The sequence below is a fragment of the Rhinolophus hipposideros genome (genome assembly GCF_964194185.1).
Source record: "Rhinolophus hipposideros genome assembly, chromosome: 12".
Taxonomy (NCBI): Eukaryota; Metazoa; Chordata; class Mammalia; order Chiroptera; family Rhinolophidae; genus Rhinolophus; species Rhinolophus hipposideros.
This window is the reverse complement of record NC_138058.1, coordinates 61986318-62009082: the sequence shown is the minus strand read 5'-3', so window position 1 is coordinate 62009082 and position 22765 is coordinate 61986318. Positions and strand designations below refer to the sequence as shown.

Below are 22765 nucleotides of genomic sequence, written 5' to 3'. Positions count from 1 at the left end.
ATCTAGAAAAATAAATACAGAGTTTAAATAACAGAAACATTCTAAAAGAAGCTAAATTTTCTTGTGCATGATATCAAATGTTAAAGAATTAAGTTACTCTAATTGACTGGCAGATGCCTAAAACTAACTAGACTCAAGAGAGTATGGTGCTGGTAAACCAAATAAGCAAAGATCACTAAGTAAAGTCCTCTGAGAATGTGAACTATTAGAAATGAGATTCCAAAATTTCCTTAGGTCCTCACAAATAAAATAAATATTTTCCCCTATGACATCAGATTGGAGGTAGCTAACATTACATTTTCAAATATATACACAACTCCATTTGATAACAAGTTTCTCATATCAGAATCAGTTAAATTATGTTGAATAGAAAGGTTTATGAGAACAAAGAAAAAAATATCAAATACATTCTTGGTTATGCAGTAACCTTATTCCCAACTATCCCTCCAAAAAAAGATTCTACCAATAGTAAGAATCTATCATGTCTTCTAAATCTTGGCTCTCTTTTCATGCTACATACTTTCCCTGCGTGCTACTATCCATTTTCCGTAGTGAGCTCAACTATTTTTATATTGGTGACCCATATCCAAATTCCTAGCCCAGATATTTCTAGTTAATGGCATATCGAAATAACCAATTTCTATAAGTTACTTCAGTTTGTGATATGCCAGATACCTAAACATGTCTATACCTAATTAAATCACCTTCACACCTGAATTACATTTTCCTTCCCTTATGTTCCTTACCTCAGAGAATGGAACCATCCATTATTCCACCCACTCTCTTACGCCAGAAACCTAGGTAATACATTCAACTTGTTTCTCTCTCTCATTCCCCAAAAGCAATTAATTCGCCAAATTCTGTCCAGGTTACAACTAACGTCCAAATCAGTCTTCCTAATGACCAGCCTTGTTTCCCTCAAGTTCATTAACTACATCACATAAACAGTAATCTATCTAAAATACAAATCTGATCATGAGCCCTGAGCAGCTTCAACAATACCCCACTGCTTATCACAGTTAATGGGGCCTTGCCGTATCTGTCAGCATCACATGTGACCAGAGTGATAGGTTCCCAAATATATACATCAAAACACTAATAATGGTTATATCTGGATCTTCTACTTTTACTGTGTGTTGCTTTAGAAACAAGACATAACCTTTAAAAAAACAAAGGTTCTTCTAGGAAAATATTTACAAAACTTACTGACTTATCAATGTTCATCGGATCAACATCAGCCAAACTTGCACCCACTTTGACACGTTCTCGGAGAATACCACTAGCTAAATCTTCTGTTCTTATGTTCATAGGCAAACACCTGAAATTCATAAAAATTCACGTAGGTAGCATGAAAAGTTTCACATTGTTAATGTCAAAATAAGTTTAAGTCTCTGACACATTTTTACTTCTCTCCTTTTTTATCATAACCCAGAAAATAACATCAAAGAATTTCATGTTTTTAAACTTTTTCTAAAGTCTTTTCAACAGACCAAAAATAAATTTATTCACTAGATAAAAAAGCAACCTTATTAATCTATTTGTCCAAAAAGCCCAATCTATTCCAACTTAGAAAACTTAACCTATATTATACAAGTATAAACTTATCCCATATTATACAAGTATAAAATAAAAATAGATTGACTAAATGTACTATAACATATAGTATTAAATGAACTCAAGCTTTATTATATTTAAATTTACCCTCAGATATTATGTGGATATGTCTTACTCAGCTTACCTGATTGAGGGAATGTCTTTCCCTTTTATTCAAAGGAAACCAAATTTAGACCACATTTTAAGAACTAAGCTTTATCATCTTCTGTGTAAATACTTTAAAATAGATCTTTAGCTACCTCAAATGCTATACTTATTATTTAATCTTATTATCCCTAAGAAAATATAATATACTTCCTATTTTAATCGTGCGTAAACACTAAAAAATGTCATAAACAGCCTCCAAAATGTATAGCTTCTATAATGAATGAAACTTCAATTCACTCACATTTCTGAATCCTAACTTCTCTTAAAAGCAGATATCAGAATAGTTCACATTAAATTCCTTTATTTAAACTTAGATTTTTCTTACATTTTCTTTACATCATCTATATGAGGAGTTGTCAGCATACAATCTACACCAATCCAAACTTGTTTCCAAGACCTGTTAACTGAAAACTAGGTATTGCTATGATAGATATATATCACCAAACTACAGAAATGTTTTGCCAAATGTAAGTTTTGTTAAATATAATTTACCTTTCAAAATTATAAATATAAGCTAGAAAATTAACTCAAATTTACAATAAATTATAATTTGATGCTTTAATTACTTACTAGACAAAATACTGATTCTCTCCCTCCGTGAAAACTTTGTGGTTTTAGTAAGCCATGGAGTAATCAGTCATTTACCCTAGCTCAACAAAGATCACCAGAGGCACTCTTTCAACCAAAAATAACACAAATTTTCCAATAAAATCCAAGCGTTTCTGAGATAATTCTATTAGAAACCAAATCTTACTCCAAGTGCTGTTATTATAAGCATCTAAAATTAGCATCATTAAATGGATTTTGATTAAAGAAGAGGTATGGAGAAAATGGCTGCCATAAACGTTGATCTCTTCCCCATAGCTCTTCTTCCTTTACCTTCTACATACTATTTTGCTGAATACTTAGTCAGTTATTTACAGCTCTTAAGACATTACTAAGTAAAAACCAAGTCAGAGCATTACTCTAGTCTAAAATATGGGTTGAATATTAGTGTTAGCAAAATACTATTATAAATAAGAATCCCATTCAAAAAATAAAAACTGTTCTTTCTTTATTCCACCAAAGTAGTAATAATAAACAATTTACTAACCTATTTCTGGCTCTTGCCATGCTCTTTGATTTCCTTCTTTCAAAGCGTTCTTCATCAGAAGAAGTTGTGTCACTACTATGAATGGCATGCTTCTTTCTCCTGTTTAGAGTAAAATCCTTGAAATTACAGCAGCACATGGCTTTAAAAGCGCATTGTAGGCATCATTTCATCATTTCTACAATTAGCTTAGTAGAAAATACATACATTCATCCATTCATTCAGCAAATATTTATTGAGACCTTTGCAATCATGCAGTATACATCCAATGAAGTATAAAAACAGTAAGTTCCACAGGGAAAAAGAAAAAAAGGAGGAGAATAGGGAGCCTACAATTTTTACATAGGATAGTTCATTCAGGAAGGCAGTCAAGTAACAAATTTATCCTACAAATATACTTGTACACATGTAAAATGATGGTTATGCAAGGGTATTCATTATATCATATTCTGTAATAGCAAAAGACTGAAAACAACCTGACTCTCAATAAAGGACTAGTTTAAAATTATAGTGTATCTATAAATGTAGTATTATGCAACTATAAACATAAATGTGAAATTTCACTATATTAAAAAGACAGTTAGAATGAATTAAGTAAAAACAGACAAGGTGTAGGACAATACTACAGCACATTTTATGTAAAAAGGAGGGGGTAACAATCGACATGTATTTGAACATATATACACACAAATATATAAATATATTCCGTAAGGATATACTAACTAATAACAACGTTGCTATGAGAAAATGAGAGACTACTGAGGCTAGAAAAAAAATCTTTCATGTTCATCTTTGAATTCTTTTTGAGCCATGGGAAATACATTATCTTTTCAAAAAACATAACAGACAAAAGTTTCAAAAACAAAAATCTCCTTTGTACCTACACGTAAATGAAACGGGAAATGGGGGGCGGGGGGGGGGGGGAGTAGCAAAAACTAACTGAACCAATGCTGCAAATGAAAGCAATGTGAGTCACTTAGATTCAAATGTACTAAGAGACCAGGGAGCTATGTGGCTTTAGGGAACATAATTGTTAAAACTAACTATTCCAGGCAAACTGAATCAGGAAGGTAATTGTCACATGCAAGACAATAATTAGTCACTAATTAAAGAAAGAAAGATGCTCTTTTGTCCCTCATTGACATTATCATTAACACCATCAATATCTATATTGTAATTATAAGGCATTATATTATGTATTATTTAAAGCAGGGGTGTCCAAACCTTTTTCAACGTTTTTCACCAACGGCCATATGCGGTAAAATACACAAACAGCCGGGCCCCTCACTCGAGGTGAAGTATGTATTGCCTCACCTGGTTTATTTAAGTAAACTAAATATATTTTTAGAATTTGCTGTGGGCCAATTAACAATGGTTTGCAGACCGCAGTTGGCCTGCGGGCCACAGTTTTGACACCCCTGATTTAAAGGATATAGCTAAATGACAGATGTATTTCCTCCTTTCAAAACCAACAAAACCTACCTGATATGGCTTCGTCTTGCTGGAGATCTGTGAATATCAAACAGTGTGTTTTCCCTCTTTTTTTGATGAGCTGGTACTTAAAGAAAAAACAGGATAACAGGAATAACTAATAATAAATTGGTAAGTTGATGTGTTAAAGGCGTACAAACCACTTCTGTTACCTTTCTGAAAAGAAACTAGTCACAAAAACTCTGTGGTATAAGTTGCAAATAAGTATTCTAAAAAGATGTTAAATTAAATCTTTGTAACTACTGGTTAAACACAAATTTCTAAATACAACACTAAAAGCACAATCCATTTTTTAAAAATTGATAAATTGGAGTTCTTCAAAATTACAAATTATGCTCTTTAGAAGACAATATTAATAGCATAAAAAAATAAGCTACAGACTTAGAAAATATTTGCAAATCACATACCTAATAAAGGCCTGACATCCAGAATACATGAGGAACTCTCAAAACTCAGTAATAAGAAAATAAACAACTCAATTAAAAAAAACGGGTAAGAGATTTAAACAGATACTTCACAGAAAATGTTGGCAAATAAGCATATAAAAAGATGCTCAACATCATTAGTCACTAGGGAAATGTAAATTAAAACTACAATAGATATGTATTAAAATTAATTTTTAAAACTGACCACATCAAGTGTTGGCAAAAATATGGACCAACTAAAATTCTCATACACTCTTAGTGAGAGTACACTGTATAATCATTTTGGAAAATAACTGGCAATTTCTTAGAAAGTTAAACATACACCTAATCATAAAACCCAGCCAATCGACTCCTGGGTGATAAGAAAAATGAGAACAAAAACTCGCACATGAATGTTCAAAACAACTGTATTTATAATAATAGCCAACACTATAAATGTCAACAAGCCCAATGCCCATAGAGCAAATGAATGGATAAACAATTTGTGATATATTCATACAACTAAATGCTACTCGGCAATATAAAGAAACACACTATTGTTGTATTCAACAACATGGATGACTCTTACAATAATTATGCTGAGTGAAAGAAGTCAGACAAAAAAAGGACATGTACTATGTACTGTATATACAATTTGAAAAAATGTAAAATAATCTATAGTGACAGGAAACAGATCAGATCAGTGGTTGCCTGAGGATTGAAAGTGGGGTAGGCACAAGAAGGTAAGGAGTAGATTATAAACAGTCAGGATGAAATCGGGGAGTTGATGAATATGTTCATTATTTTGACTGGTGACAATCATAGGTATATCCCTAAGGTATTTCAAACTTGCCAAATTGTACACATTAAATGTGTACAGAAGCAATGGACTGTGTTCAATTATACCTCAATAAACTTTTTTTAAAATCTAGAAAAATGGTCCAGTCTTTTAACTGTCCCAACACCTCCCTCATTATTAACAGGACTCTCTGTGACAGTGACTTAACTGGAGCACAGAAGTATCCGCATACTTGGATACTTCTCCTGGATAGCTTCTCGCGAGATAACTCTGATTGCTTTCAGAGCATCAACCATTGTTTCAGAGTTTGAGTAAAAAGATCTAGGTTCTTCCTTGAAAATATTATGCTAAGTGAAAGAAGCTAAACAAAAAGGTCACATATAGGCAAATCTACAGAGACAGAAAGTATTATTAATGGTTGCCAAAGACTGGGGGAATGGCAGTATAGAAGTAATAAAATATTAATGGCATCAGACAGTGGTGATGATTGCACACCCTTGTGAATATACTAAAAACCAATGGACTGCAGAGATGAAAAACCAGCAAAAATGGGGAATTTCACCATGAATTATATCTCAATTTTTTAAAAACTGGAGATCAATAGTGACAGAATTTCCCAGGAGTTGGAAAAAATCAATAAAACAGTACCTGTGGAACTTATTACTTGTCATTAGATTTAAACTCTTTCCGTCTCAAAAAAACCTAGGTTATTGGCCAAACTGCAGCCAGCAGCCATGTACCACTTTTGTGACTTTGGATAAATTACTTAACCACTAGAAACACAGAAATACTTGCCCTAAAGAACTACTATAAATGAAGATGCTTGCTCAATAAACTATAACGTAACACAAAAGTATGAGCAGTAGTTACTATTAAATTTAAGGTTGTTTAAACAAAATGTGCATGTTCTATGTAACTCTATATTGCAGCTATGTACCTGTACTTGAATTTTCTTTCCATTGTATGTGTGAAGAGAAGTATATAGGAAAAGAATGCATGGAATCTACAAGAGAGATCATTCTTTTAAATTCAGCAGCATTAATTTTTGAAAGGGGTAGAGCAGAATAAGCTACTTAACTACAAAAAGAAATGTTATTTTAGTCTCCTACCTATTGGAGGTGCTTGGTATCGATCCACTGTTTTTCTTTGTCTCAAATTATATGGTCTATCATTTTCTTCTCCTTCTGCCTCTTCAACTTCTATATCTCCATCTTCCTCTTGAGATTCTAGTTTCACACACACACACACACACACACAGAAGCACTGTTTTAATCCACAAGGATTGGTCCACTCTAGAACTCTTTGTTTACATTTTATCTTTCACTCCTTTGCACATATGACATTTAAAAGTATCAGCATTTTATGATACAGCACAAATCAATATTATTAAAAGTGAACCTAGATAAATGTTTTAAAAAAACGCCTTTTCTACAAATAACATAGTTCTCTGCTAAATATATATATGATCACATTTGATATCTTGATTTACTTGTGACCTTTCAATCACTTTGGTCATACAGTGCAATAGATTCAAATTTTACTACAGCAAATTTCATTCAATGCCCAACTAACCACTGAATAAGATTAGTATTCAAATACCACTTGGTAATTCAAAAAAATATGTTTACAAGATAATTACTAATGTTACAGCAAGAGCAATTTTTGTTGGCAGTAGAATAATTTGTTAGGCCTGTTGACAACAGGTAAGCTTGGATTAGTTATATTTTGGTAGGAAGATATAGTATAAATTGGGAGGGAATATGAAGCAGATTTCCAGGTTGTTGATAATACTGTAGTTTATTTCTTGACCTCAGTGATCACTTTATAATAATTCACCTAGCTACACATGTAAAAAAAAATTATAATGTACATAAATCCTAAAAGTTTATTTTTAAAAACTGGTTTGAAAAATAGTTTGCCTATAGCTATGAGTGTGACATCTACTTACAGTTTAAAATAAAAATCTAATGAAAATTTATAGGTTTAAGGTCCCCAAAAGCAATATACTTTATGATTAACTTTTTAACTACATATTGAATTATCACTATAATACAATCATAGAAAGGCATAGGAAAAATTTTAAATTGCCAGTGATGCTGAGTGAAAAAGGAGACTAAAATGCAAGGATTTTACATTTCTCTCATGACATTTAAAAGTTTATTCTAAGTTTTTAAATTTTGCATTATTAGGTTATAGAGAAAATCAACAAATATATTACTTATCTAAATAATACTATAAATTACTTGTGCCCAAATAAGTTTCCTTAAACCTTCAAAAAAAATTACTTTTTGAAAAATGCCTGCAAAGTAACACACTATTTCTTATGGGAAGAAATTCTATATGGGGCAAATCTACTTTGGAAAGTCTACGAAGGTGTTCAGTTAATGAAAAGGCAAAAATCACATTATAAATCTGTCTCACCTATACTGATTTTCTCCAAAGGAAGCAATATAGAGGTTCTAGCTGTAACAACAATAATATTCGCTCAATAAAGTACCTTCATTAGAAATATCAGCTCTTTAAAACTTGCTAATATAGTAATTACAGAATATGAGAAATAAACCCAATCTTCTCAATCTAAGCTACATGAACAGTGGGAATCAGGAAGATTTCCTGGTAAAATGCAAGTACCTATATTTACAATATACCAAATCTTCTGAAAATCCATTTCAATAAAGACTAACTCCTACAGAATTAAATCCTATAGAGGTACTGGTCATTAATTTATAATCCTTGGGGCAAATGTGCTTTCATCATGTTCCCAGCTCCAGCCCTACAAAATCAGTCGGCATTCTTCAGTCCAGAACCCATAGTTGCCTCTGAAAAAAACAGTACAGCCCCCTCCACTAGTACTAGCAGTCCCTCTTTCTCTAAACTTCACCATTTTCTCTTCAATCCACACTAAATTTGGAACCCAAACAATCAGAGTTTTAGAGGCTATGGATAGAAGGTGACTATGGATAGAGGTTTCTAGTTAGAAGGTACCTAAATACAAGAGGCCTCACCTAACAAGCAAATCAACCCATGGCAAACGCCACACCAAATTAAGTCATTTAAGGACTACCAATAGCTACTAATAAGATACATCACTTAACGTATAGTGTACAGTAAGGGCATTTTGCCAAATCCAGCAAATGAAAACTCAGAATGTCAGCTGAATAAAAATTATTCCAAATTATACAAAATATAGACCTCTATTGCCAAAAAATCACCTACCCAGCAATATTACACATATATTATTTGCATATTTTTCTTTCCTTCCACCTGAGATTTCTAGTATTTATTTCATAGGGTGCTTTACAAACCTTCTTCTTCACCCTCTGTAGAGACTTCATGATGATTTTGTATCCCATAACTATTTCTTCTCAGTGACTTTCTTCGCCTTTTCACTCTTGAATACATATCCATGTTTTCCTTTTAAAGAAAGAAATCTGTCAAATAGTAACATGGAATTTATTCCCAGCTATAAATCTTATAACCCAATGGAATATGCTCACTCATTAAAATTTACTGAACATCTATTTGCAAGATACAGATTCATTAAAATGAAGCTTCCTGAATTGCAAGGGACAATTCAGGAGGGGACAATGAGAATAAATAAATAAAACTTAATTTTTTTAAATCGAAAATTATAATGCCACGGATATATTTTCTCCCTCAAGAAAATAACAGGCTAGTAGGATAGAATAAGTCACAGGAAACTATAAAACAAAGTAAAATAAGTTTAATGCCATATAGAAAGGTACAAAGTAGAATTCAAAGAGACGACCCTCCTTTTGATAAGGACTGGGAAGAGAGGCAACATTTGCAATGAACCTTGAAACAAAGGTAGGATTGCATCAGTCCCTAACCAGAAGTATTAACAGGAGTAAAAGATAGGGGAACAAGAATGATTTGTTTGGAGCCAGCGGTTGGCTCAGGCGGTTGGAGCTCTATGCTCCTAACTCCAAAGTCTGCCGGTTCGATTCCCACATGGGCCACTGGGCTCTCAACCACAAGGTTGTCGGTTCAACTCCAAGTCCTGAAAGGGATGGTGGGCTCTGCCCCCTGCAACTAAGATTGAACAGGGCACCTTGAGCTGAGATGCCTACCAGATGGCTTAGTTGGTTGGAGCGTGGGCTCTCAACCACAAGGTTGCCAGTTTGATTCCTTGAGTCCCGCAAGGGATGGTGGGCACTGCCCCCTGCAACTGAAGATTGAACATGGCACCTTGAGCTGAGCTGCCACTGAGCTCCCGGATGGCTCAGTTGGTTGGAGCGTGTCCTCTCAACCACAAGGTTGCCAGTTCAACTCCCACAAGGGATGGGCTGCACCCCCTGCAACTAGCAACGGCAACTGGACCTGGAGCTGAGCTGCGCCCTCCACAACTAAGATTGAAAAGACAACAACTTGACTTGGAAAAAAGGCCTGGAAGTACACACGGTTCCCCAATAAAGTCCTGTTCCCCTTCCCCAATAAAATCTTTAAAAAGAAAAAAAAAGAATGATTTGTTTGTATTTGGGCAATGGTGCATGAGAAGATAACGGTGAAACCAGATTATGCAGGCCAAAGTGTTTTTAATTCAGCACACAATTAAAAAAAACATTAAAGGTCAGACCAGAAAAGTTACAGAATAAAAACTGTACTTTCAGATGACTCTTCTGGCAAAAGTATGGAGGATCTTTTGGGGAACGTTGTGGCAAGTAGAGTGTGGATAAAAGAAGAAAGCAAGCAATAAAATCCTAAGCTCAACTGGAAATGAAGGAACGATTCTGTTAATTCAAGAAAATCCAAATGCTGTTCACTATTCCTTTTTATTCCTCAAGCAAAACAAAAAATTGCAAAGGTTGTTAAAGTTAATATACTCACAAATTCTGTATCTGTCCACATTCGAAGTCGTTCTACTTCTCCTGATCGACGATTCCGTCTGATGTTAATGTTGTCCATTTCTTGCAGTACAGCTTCAGCAGTACTACAATCATATAATAAAACCAGGATTTACACAATTATGGAACCATACAGTGTGTCACACATGTAAAAGAAGTCTTCATCAAAGCATAACTAAATCATTTCTGATAATGTAACTGTATATACAATCCCAATATCTCTTTCTGAATTGGTATCCATCAGAAGATAATGAATGCCTCACAAAAAGATAGAACCAAAACATCTTCTACCTTAATATATGTATTAAAGTAAAACTTACAAAAATAGTAGACTTTTGTTTATAAGGCTCCAAATATCTAAATACATAATGCCACTACAAATAATTGACTGCAAGATCCAAGGCACTGGGGAAAAAAAGTAACTAATTCAATCTTTATATTTGAAGATGATGTTAAGAATTATACAGGATAAAGGATTTGTAAAAAAAAGTTTAAAACCAATAAGGTAACTGAACAGGTATTTTAGAAATTAGAAAACACTGACATCCCCGAAAGAGATGCTGACATTAGCATACTTTATCTTTTAAACACACTTAGCTTTTACATATATCTAAATACTGATCTAAGTACTTAACAAATAATAACTAATACTCACATTTGACTTTACCACTATAGAATATAATTTCCTCTCCTGTCAATAGGGATTGTACTGACCTCCCTTCTCCAGGCCTTTGCAAAGATTATATTCTGAGAAGAATAACATTTCATTGCAGGTAGATGCTAAGTAGTCAGCTAGGCTCACTCACTAGCTACATCCCACACAGCCTGTCTCAAAAGACCTTCAATTCAAAGTCTTAAATAAGCAAAACTATACTTATTATCTATCAATAATGGAAATTTCCTTGAAAAATGTCAAAAATACAATGTTAAATGAGAAAACACTAAATGACTATAGTAGCAAAGATAGAACAAAATTATTTTATAGTATCTAACTAGGCACGAGAGTTTAAAAAGAATGAGTAAACTTTACATAAATTCTATTAAATCCAGTAAACTAACTAGAAACTGACAATCACTGCTAACTACTGTTAATTCAAATTAAGTTATAAAATAATTATTGCTAAGTCAGTGCTTAAGTTATTTTTTTAAATATAACTGGCTTAAAAATCAAGTAATTAAATCAAACTGCTTACTACATAAGCATTCATACCTATTTACTAGTTGATCAAATAACAAACTCTGGTTCACGCTTTCAAATCTGTTTTTCCTGGAACGACAACTTTTTCTGACTTCCATGTCACCATTTATACAAGAAAGGTCTCCATCTCCCTTCTTTTCCCCTCTAAGGGGATGGCTTCGAAGGGCTATAAGAAGAGAGATATTTCCATTTCAAAGTACAGAGTATAAAAAGAAAAAAAAAAAGAAAAAATTACTTTTAAAAGACTACCAAAAGTTTAATATGACCTCTTAAATGGTTTTAATATCCAATAATCTAAAATTTCTATAAATGTTTACATCTGTCATAATAATTTAAATTATTTCTGTTGTACTGATTTCTCAATATTGAACAATTACATACGTATTTACTATTACTGAAATCCAGTCATTTCCAACTGTATGCTGAGCATAATAGTACATCATTGTATTTTTCCCCCACTTTATGTTTAACTCTAACAACGTTATAAGAATTTCAATACTAACCAGTTTCATAACAGAATACTCACATAAGCTACTATGTCCGTTTGGTAATGTAGCACCAGGCTGAGAAGTTAACCTAGAACACAATTATATTTAATATGCAAACACATCAACATTTTAAGTGTCAGTAATACAGTATTACTATTTTCAAAAGTAAAGACATTCTTTTACTCTAAGATTGATAATATACCAATGAATAAAATACACTAAGTCATTTCATTATTTCAAGAAAAGTTTTAATAATAGAACTTAAACTGTCTCTTCAACTCTGTAAGTTAAAATCCAATGAAAAAGTTCAAGCCTAATTTATCATGAATTAACTCATAAGTAGCAATGGGCACAGATATTTTCTACTGGGTTTAGTTAACAAAATAAAATTGAAACAATGACAAATTTATTCAAACAATAATTTGTAGGGGGAAAAGTACTTAACACCAATACGACTTAACAATTTCTTCAAATATTTTATTACACATTCTAAACTTACAATAAAAACTTAGTTAATTTCTCATAGTACAAATCTCCCTTTTGTGTGGAGGAAGAGAAACGGTACAGAAGAGATACTTCAATGGTCATCAAAACATAAAGACCTAAGAAAAAAGTCAACATACGCCTTACTATATAATTAGCAAGTTCAGAACTAAATTGTTATATTTAAAAAAAAGCTGTTAGCATAAACTTACTAGGATATTTTTGAAAAACTCAACAATTGTTATTTTCAAAGAAAAAAAACAAGGGGATGACATTCAGAAAATAGTGAATATATACGAATGTCTTCTATCTATGTAGTTTGCACAAATTTTTTAACTAAAATATTCTAATGTTTTGGTTACTCCAGAGCTCTTCATATTAAATTATAAATGTTAAATGTTGTAATTGTTAATTATAAATACTCCTGCCTAATAAAGGTCACAGCAAGGATGACTAGAAGATATGAACAAAAACAAGTATCTTAACATTGTCAAAGAAACAAAAACTCCAGGCCTCCTTTCCCCCAGAAAACAACAAAACTATCTTATAATATACTACACCTCTTGGAAAGTACTTCATTTTTAGCACCTTTGTATACTAAGTACACAATTCTCCTGATATATGAGTTTGATTACAAAGTAATGAAACTGAGGTATTAACGAGATGTTCCCTGGAAGATCATACATGTGAAATTCTCTAGAATCAATCTCAAAATCCATGTAAAACCACATAGATCCAATATATGGTGATGGAAGGAGAACTGACTCTGGGTGGTGAACACACAATGTGATATATAGATGATGCATTACAGAATTGTACACCTGAAATCTATGTAACTTCACTAACAACTGTCACCCCAATAAACTTTAATTTAAAAAAACCACATAGAAAAATCAATTTTATTATTCATAAATATACTTTGGCTTTGAACCCAACATAACAGTAACTCAGTTTGATCAATATTCACAAGTCTTGGCTCCAAATGAATTTTAGCTGTATGCAAAACCAATGGTTGAAATTATACATACTTAAATTAGTCAAAAGAATAAGATGTTAACCCAAAAATCATTCTACAAAAGAAAACTAAAACTTTTCTCAGCAATAGCAACATCACTGGGGAAAAAAGCACAATTGTCCCTCTGAAGAAGACAACATTTACTTGGCTTGTATTTCTTTGCTAATGAAAGATCTGTTTTATGTGGGGATGGGGAGAGGAGAGGACACATGTACTTCAATCAATCTAATTATCTTACAATGATGTAAGATAATTGTCATATTGTCATCATTTTACCTTACCCTTACCATTTCTCTATAATAAAGGAAATTTTTTAAAAAGTAGACAATATTAAATACTGATATATAAAGAAAGAATACTGGGATTTTACGAGTTGGCCTGCCTATACAATATTATATGTGCCTGTCTCCTAAATCAATGTTCCCAAAAGTTAATCACTTAAAATGTGACTAGACAGGTTCACTGCTTAAATGAATCCTCCAATAAATAAATACTTTATGATAATAAAGTCTCCATTGTTTATTTTTTAAAAGGAGAGTTGAATCCGGGATCTTTCCCTATATCTGTTTCCTAAATTTTTAAAATGGAGACAGTATCACTTTATGTTAGATGATTATTACATTTGAATTTTCTATACCTTTGATTATCTGGAGCATACTACCAATGCAATACCAGACTTAAAAATCATTACTTACTCTCCCTTTCCCATAAAAACTAAGGCATTTAGTGATTTACGAGAGTTTTAAACCTCAATTCAGCAAAAGGCTCAGTTTGGAAGACCTTCAGCACTACCACCCTTTAGAGCCAACGTGCCTCAACTGTCCAACACAGGTGTTTACATTTCTGCCTGATGTCCCTACTCCCTCGTCACCTGATCACAAAACAAATTTTCACTCATAATATATTTAAGTGTACAGTTTCTTACCAAAGATTTAATTTTGTCTGTATCTTAGAGTATACCTCGCTATTGTTCTAGAGACATCAAGTGCATGCCACATTCCCCAGATTGCCAACAACAACAACACACATGGCCTCCAAGTTAAATGTCTAGTGGCTAAATAAATGTCAGCTGACAAAAGTCAATAAAATGGGATTCTGGACTCAAAATACTTGTATGGTACAACATCTATCTAAGTTAGCATGTATATTTCTGAGTTTCTATATATAAGATAAAGAAGAATATAAAGATTTTTGACCAAAAAAATCCTCGTTTTACAAAAAATTATCATAATTATGCTGATAAACTTGGGCCTTCAAATACATAAGCCTAGATTTCTCCCCAAAAGAAAACTCAACCTATTTCAAATCATTTATGAAGACTTAGAAATTCTAGTTTGATTTTTACCTCTCTTCATCCCATTACCTATCTTTAAAAACTAAAGTTGTTTTACCAATCAACAGCAATTTCTTTAAAGAATTTAGCGGTCTTTACAAAGTCCTTTAGGTTTCATTATTTTTCACAGCTAATATTAATTCTTATCTATATTCAATTTTCCTCCAAATGAATTATATTCGTAAGAAATTCCATAATTTTACCTTCAATCCTCATTAAGACCTTAGATAACAAAATAATGGAATCAGGATTCTCAGATTCATGACATAAAAACAAACAGATGCCCTCAAATAAATGCTGATTTTTGCATCTTGTTATCTCAAAATCTAAAATAGATTTAACTACAAGTTTTGCTTAAAATTCAATTCTGTTTAATAGGTCAAATGTCATTTTTTTTTCAAGTCACATGAAACACCTAAACATTCTAATAGTGTACCATTTAACATTCCTACATGAAAGTTTAACTCAAAAAACTTTTTAAAACATGAACTGCTAAACAGTATTCTTCTGCCAAAACAGAAACAGTATATTTTGTTAGCATTCGTTATTTCTTAAGCTTTTTATTCAAATGTATTTAGTATTTTTTTAAAGGAGTATCACAGTCTAAGGTATACCTAAATGGAAGCGAAACTATCTTTCTCCCCCCAAAAATTTTTGAGGCTTTTTTCATATGAGAGACATCAATTTACATAAAGGCTTTCAGAGTGGATAAAATGGGGGAAATTTAATGTATTACATATTCATACTTGAATTAAACTATTAAAATTATCCTACAGTTAAAAGTCAAACTTCAACACCAAAAGAACTTTTTAAAAAACATTTATCTAGAAAAAGTCTGATTCACTCATTAAATAAATACAGGACACAGATTATAACAGGTAGATCAAGTCTAGAAGTGTAATTAAAGGGCAGTACTCATCTTAAGAAATGTCATTATGGTGATCTGGATCTGTTTCATCTCACATGTGAATGAGTATGAAGAGAAAGGGGGAAAAAAAAAATCAACAGACTATATGATTCCTGTATTTTTCTACTTAGCTCCCAGACCATGTAAAATAAGAAATTTAAAATATCACTGTGCTGTACACCTGAAACTAATATAATATTGAATGTCAAGTGTAATTGAAATCTATTTTTAAATGTTTAATGTTTAAAAACAAAAAGAAAGAAAGAAAATAAATTTTAAATAAAGTGGTTTCTTTTCTGGGACATACTGAAATAGGTACAGACTCTTTAGAGACTAGTAAATGTACACTCCCTGGCAAAGTCTATGTAACTCCAAAGATTTCTTTCATCAAAGAGTAACAATATCCAGAATTTACATATATATGTGAATATACTTATATATATCTACATATAAAATCAAAATATTTTTAAATACTTCAAAGAGGAAAGAAACCAAAAGATTCTCCTTTTACTTTTGTTTTCAGTGGGCACATCATCAGCACTTCTGTTTCAAAGACTTTGGAGAAAAGAGAAGCTAAAGATTCTGAGTTCAAAGTTTACATCTTTTGTGTGTGTGTGTGTGTGTGTGTGTGTGTGTGTGTGTGTGTGTGTTTATCCTACCTACACTAAATTATTACCATTTACTTTGGTGAGTAAAATTAAGTTTTCCTGCTACATATTGAATCAGACGCAAAGCAAATTTAAGTTGAAAACAATCATATACATGAAAAGATTTCTTTAAAAATTAATTTAGATTTTATACATTTTAGTATGTCAATTCAAATGGAATATTTAAGAATTTCAGAAAGGGGAGATTTTACATATTTTCAAATAAAAAATAACTGTAGCCATATGTTTTTATTTAAATTTTCAGGACTATAAACATGTACACATACTTAAGACCTATCAAAATCCATATTGTTTTAGAAATAAGTTTTTCTTACAATACCACATATTTTTATAAAACAAATTACTTTATGGCATATTTAGAGAAAATAAAGTTATATGCAGAAATTATAAATTAAGTTTAATACAATTGTTAAGTATTTCTAGATACCAGTAGCTTTACAATTTAAGAAAATTAGCACTTATATCAGCCCTGAATCACATAATTCATGAAAAAACAATCAATGAGTTCTCACTTCTCACCTGGCCTGTCCAGTTGATATGTTCCATTCTTCTCGCTGACCAGTACTTCGTGATTTTGATTTGTCTTTGCAAACAGAATCAGGTTGTTTCAAAGTGCGTTTGGCTGGAGGAGACACGTGGCTATCACTTAAACTACCATCAGCCTCAGATTTCTGAAAAATAAAGTTAAAAACGTATTTATTATTCATACTAAAACACACAGACTTCTTAAATTCTTGAATGAAGTACAGTATACATTCAACCAATAAATATTTACTGAGCGTAGCTCTCTACGAGTGTAGGAAAATGTATAATCTGTAAATACAGAAAAAGAGTTTGAAAGATGAAATTTATTAATTGGAAAAGTATGTTTAGTCTAGTATTTTAAAACAGTTTCAAGCCTACAGAAAAGGTGTGTGTATATCTTTTTATGATATGATTCCTCATTTCTCTCCTAAATACTCCTGTGTATACTTCCCAAAACAAGGACACTTTGCTACATTAGCTTCATACAACCCTCCCAATCAGGAAATCCGCAGTGATAAGTGATATAACACAGAGCCAATCCACAGACACATTCAAATTTTACTGACAGTGTCTCTCTTTTCTTTCTGGTTCAGGATCCTATCGAGGAACACCTATTGTATTAATATCGTATTTCCTTTGTCTTCTTCAATTTGGAACAGGTCTTTAGTCTTTCCCCATGTTTCATGCCCTTGACTGTAAAGAGTAGCCTTTCATTCTCTAGGATGACATTCAAACTGGGTCTGTTTGATGTCCCATAACCAGACTCAGGCCACACATTCTTGGAAAGAATATACAGAAATGATACTGTGCATACTATACCTACCCCATCATTATCCCCTTGATCACATGGTCAAGTTGGTGTTGGCCAGGTTTCTCTACTGTAAAGTCCATTTTTTCCCTTTGTGTGTTGATTAGATCATGTGGAATTATTGTGATAATTCACCAACATCCTGTTCCTCACCCAACCTCCACCCACCAGCCTTAGCACTCATTGACTACTCTTGCCTTTATCCAATACCATTATGACAGTGATTACCTAATCCCATTCTCCATCTACATTTTTTAAATTGGCATTCAACTTTAAAGAGCTTTCCCCTCCCTCCTTTGCCCAATTCATTTACTCATTTATTTACATCAACATGCACTTGTGAATTCTTATTTCATTCTATGGGTTATAATCCATTACTCTGTTTTATACAAGATCTGGCCATTGGGAGCCCTTTCAAAGTGGTTCCTGTATCCTTTTGACATGTCCCACCATTTTGTGTATTTTCTTACTTTCTAGCACAAAAGAAATCTCTAAACTCATCTTGTACTTGCTCTCCCTGGCCCTAGAATTAGCTATTTCTCCAAGGAGCCCTGGTTTCTTTTAATCAAGGATGGTATTTAGAAACCAAGATCTAGACAATGAGTGCAATTGTTACTGGGGGTTTCACTGTTATTGAGTCCTCTTAGCTGAGAGAACTAGGAAATATACGAAGAAAAAAAATACACACACACACATCTATACCTATTTTTTTTATCTGTGCATAAATAATTTTTTTTAAAGTGTGTACACCAATGCTTCTAATTCTAATTCCACGTCCTAAGTTTCTTTCTTTCCCTTTTCTGTTTGTAAGCCCTTCTCAGTGAGAAACCTGGCTTCCATCATCTTTAATACTTTATTTATTTATTTATTTACTCTTTCAATTAATTCAATTTTTTAAGGTAACCAATCTCTCCATCCATCACACTTCCATTATTCCCTCCCCAGCCACATGTCCTCGGACTACAGAAAAGTCACTGTCCCTGCACACCAGATCTCCTCTTCACCACATAATTCCTTGAATACTGGGCATGTGGGGAAGAAAGTGGAGGGAAATCTTCTCTTTCTTTAGAGAAGATTTAATTCACATGTTAATACATTATCACTTGACTTTATAGGTCAGTATTTCAAAGGAATATATAATCATCTTCAATATGCTGCCATATAAATATATTTGAGTCTGGTCTCCTTTTGTGCTACAAATTTATTTTAAGAAAAATATATAAAAACTATCCATTTTATAAATGCACATTTCTAGAACATATTTTCCCAAAGCAACACAACTACATTACACAAACAATTAGTCAAAACATAGCTACTAGCAAACAAACCTAAGAAATACTTGCAATGTATGTTTAAGGGAATCCAAGTTTAGCCTACAGAATTAATTACCTAAAAACTTTTTTTTAAAAAAGACCACTTTCTAATTTTGTGATTTAATAAAATTTACCATTAGCTAGTTTTAAAGTCTTAAGATCGCACTCGTACTAAAAGGCACAAAGTGGGGAAAAATTAGAAATTCAAACATCTGAGTGTCTATAATTACGGATAATAAACATCTCAGCTGTGTAACATACACAACTTACTAGTTTTAGTTCCCAAGAAAAACTGGTTAGCTACCTCCAAACTACCTTCAGGAGACTACATTTCTCACTTTAAATGTGCTCCACCCCAATCAGAAACAATTTTTGACACAATCCCCAGGTGATTCTTGGCACATTAGGGTTTGAAAAGCATTATTATATCACATAGTCAACAAGTACTCACTGAGGAAGCAATGGCATACGTTCTAAGCTAGGCATATTTGTGAATACAGAAACTGATATCTATAAAACTACTTTACCAATTTGGATAGCCCAAACCAGCATTACTCTTTCTAATCAAATCCCACCACTCACCCTTCAAGACCCATCTCTACTATGAAATCTGAAGAATATAACCTAAATTGACCTTTTCTTTCTACTAGCTGCAACTCTATGATATTTTTTGGCATGTCATTATATTCAATTTAGTATTATATATTTATCATCTTTAAGTGTCAATATCCAAGTCTTGAGATTCTAGCAAGATATTAAGTACTTTAATTTAAAAAATACCCTATTTCTTTTTAATTCGACACAATAGCAAGCAAAAAAAAAAAAAAGATTTCCCCAAGTTTGTTCAATAAATCATTAATAGGAATTATTAAGGAAAATAAAGGAAGGCTAATGGTCAAATAAGTTTGGGAAACAATGAGGTCCAAGGTATTTGCTGCAAGACTTCTAAGAGTTTTTAGTATGTTAATATGCTGCGTAAATCTTAAGTATGGAAGACAGTATATAAAATTTCACAAACTTATTTGATCAAGCTCTCTTTTTTCATGGAGCATCTGTAGGTAATGAAGTTTCACAAACATACTCTGGGAATAAGTACTATGTACTTATGGAACTAAAGAGAAACAGTAAAATATCTGAAGTCTAGTCTTTTTTAAAATAATTTGAGTTATTATGTAACTCTTTGATTATCAATTTAAATTAGTTTGTATGTTTCCTGGTCATTCTCTCATATTCTACTGGTTTTCAGTTTCTTTCAGAGAGTTTCTCAAAGTGTTGCCTGCATACTACCTGAATCAGAAATCACCTGGACTTCTCATTAAAGAAACATGACTAGCTTAACTAGAATCTCTGAAGGTGAGATATTTTTAACAAGGGCCTGAAATGATTCTTAGCAGACAGAAGTTTGAGGACCTCTGGCACGTAATACAGTTTTAAGTATAATATGAGGCATATCATCCTAACTGCTGCACTAAACTATAGTACTTCTCTTATCATGGAAGGGTTTCAATTTTGACTTGGCTCTGTGACAGAAACCCCAGAATAAAGAGCATTACAAAAGGATCCTTCCCTCCAAAGATATCTAGGGATTGAAGTAAAGCAAACAAGCAAGATGTAAATACATGAAAAATGATTACTTCAGCACCATTTTAGTAACTTCAAGCTTAGGAAAGCTTTTACCTACAAACCTAATACTACTAACAGTTCACCTTTAATAGGATAATCATATGTTTAACCTTAACTTTTCCATCTTCAAAGCGTTTTAATAGTTAATTATAACCTAATCCTTTGAGGACAGGCGTTACCAGTTTCAAGCCAAAAATTTTAAGAGAGATTATGCAATCTACCCACAGTCATTTAGCAATCTATGTCAGTGATTACAATCCAGAGTAGGAAAAGGGAATAATTTGACTAAGGGAATAATTTCATTTAACAAACATTTATTGAGGACCAACTGTGTACATAAAACATGGGGGCAATGGTAAAACACAGAGCGCCAAAAAAATGTATACACATTTTAAGAAAGGAAAGCTGTATTAAAATTGTAATACTCAATATATACTGATAACAAAAGATGAATACAAGAACTCAATACACAATCTATTGGGTTGATAGTCATAATAATAGCATATTGCAGTAAATACTATACTAACATAGCATATTACAGTAAATACTACAATAGAAGTATACGATTCTCTGAAAGCAAAAAATAAAAAATGACAACTACAAATAGAGATGAAGAAAGATATCACAAATGACATGTACTTTATATTCTAACAACATATTAATGGAGCACATAGAATGGTCAGAGGAACACGATTCAAGGATGAGATAACTTCCAAGAGAAGTACTATAGTAATAGTGTCAAATGCTACAAAAAGTGAAAATACAATAAAAAGATAGTCATCCAATCTAAGTAACTTTTTTCTGTAAACTCTAGCCTTCTAAAATAGATAACTTTTCCAATATGCAAAAATCATTTTCTCAAGTCTTAAGAGTCTCTTAAACCATATTCATCAGCTACCACGTTACTGACCACAGTTCTACCACAAATCAGGTAAAATTATGCAAAAGACCTTGAGAATGAATCAGAGGAGAATTTGTTGCTCTGGTTTTCAGGGAAGGCTTGTGCCCAGATCAGAATTTGTCAGAAATCTAGAACCTGGGTTTTAACGTAAAAAACAAAAAGAATGTATCCAGGAACAGCATTAAAAAATGAGAAATTCAAGGAAACAAATGAATTAGCAGACCACTAAATTAATTCAAGACTTGATGATGCCTCATCTAGAATTATAAAAGTAAAAAATAAGAAACTGATTCCAGAAAGCAAAATAAGAGATTAGTGATACCAGTAGTCAAATTAAGACAATAGGGCAAGATATAGAAAGTAGTACTTGTTTTCTGGGGGTTGGGGGTAGGCAAGGGAACAGATGTTGAAGGGAGATGCGTTCGGCCGAATTCTGATTTCAAAAGTTAGGTTTAGAATTCCAGCAGAAATCTAGGGAGATGTCTATCAGACTGTAGAAAATACAGCTCTGAGTTAGAATGAGGTGAAGACTAGAGATAGCTATGAAATGGTAAAAAAATAAATAAATAAACAAATAAAAAAAAATAAAAGAATCATAGGTAATAGACAGAATGAAAAAAACAAGAGGGCAGAAGTCAAAACCTTAAAAAAATGCCTACATTAAAGGAATGAACAGAAAGGATCTCTTATGAACTAGAGAAAATTAGTGTCTCACTATAACAGGGGGAGTGGAAACCCTCCAAACATAAGGAAAGCTGATAAACCTGTAGAGTGGTAATTAGTTGGTCACTGTACTTCTGATAGGGCAATTTGTGGGGAATGCTGAGTGGAAATCCTTAAGTGAAGAACGGAGTGTGAGTGGTGAGAAAGTACAGGTGATAACTACATAGTTACTCTGGTAGGAAGTCTCAGAATTAAGAAAAAGACAATAGTCTAAAGAGGTCACAAAAGGCAAAGAAGTCAGGGAAGGATTTTCTTTTTTTAAGATAAGATGACCTGGTTTCTTGTAAATAGAAGAAAAGGAACCTCAGAAAAGAATAAAATAAAAATTAAAGAGTAAGATAACTGATGAGAAAAAGATCCTTGAAGAGAC

At 32.5% G+C, this 22765-nt stretch overlaps 1 protein-coding gene across 1 annotated transcript in view; it reads right to left on the bottom strand.

Annotated features, from left to right (window-relative positions):
- Positions 1-22765, bottom strand: part of ATAD2B (ATPase family AAA domain containing 2B) — a 112841-nt gene that overhangs the window by 78539 nt on the left and 11537 nt on the right. Inside the window, exons 2-10 of the mRNA XM_081068856.1 lie at positions 17022-17173; positions 12135-12184; positions 11621-11774; positions 10394-10496; positions 8851-8959; positions 6655-6771; positions 4334-4409; positions 2855-2953; positions 1207-1318 (exon numbers count right to left, since the gene is read on the bottom strand). Coding sequence (XP_080924982.1) covers positions 1207-1318; positions 2855-2953; positions 4334-4409; positions 6655-6771; positions 8851-8959; positions 10394-10496; positions 11621-11774; positions 12135-12184; positions 17022-17173 — 972 coding nt within the window. The remainder of the gene's footprint in view (positions 1-1206; positions 1319-2854; positions 2954-4333; positions 4410-6654; positions 6772-8850; positions 8960-10393; positions 10497-11620; positions 11775-12134; positions 12185-17021; positions 17174-22765) is intronic.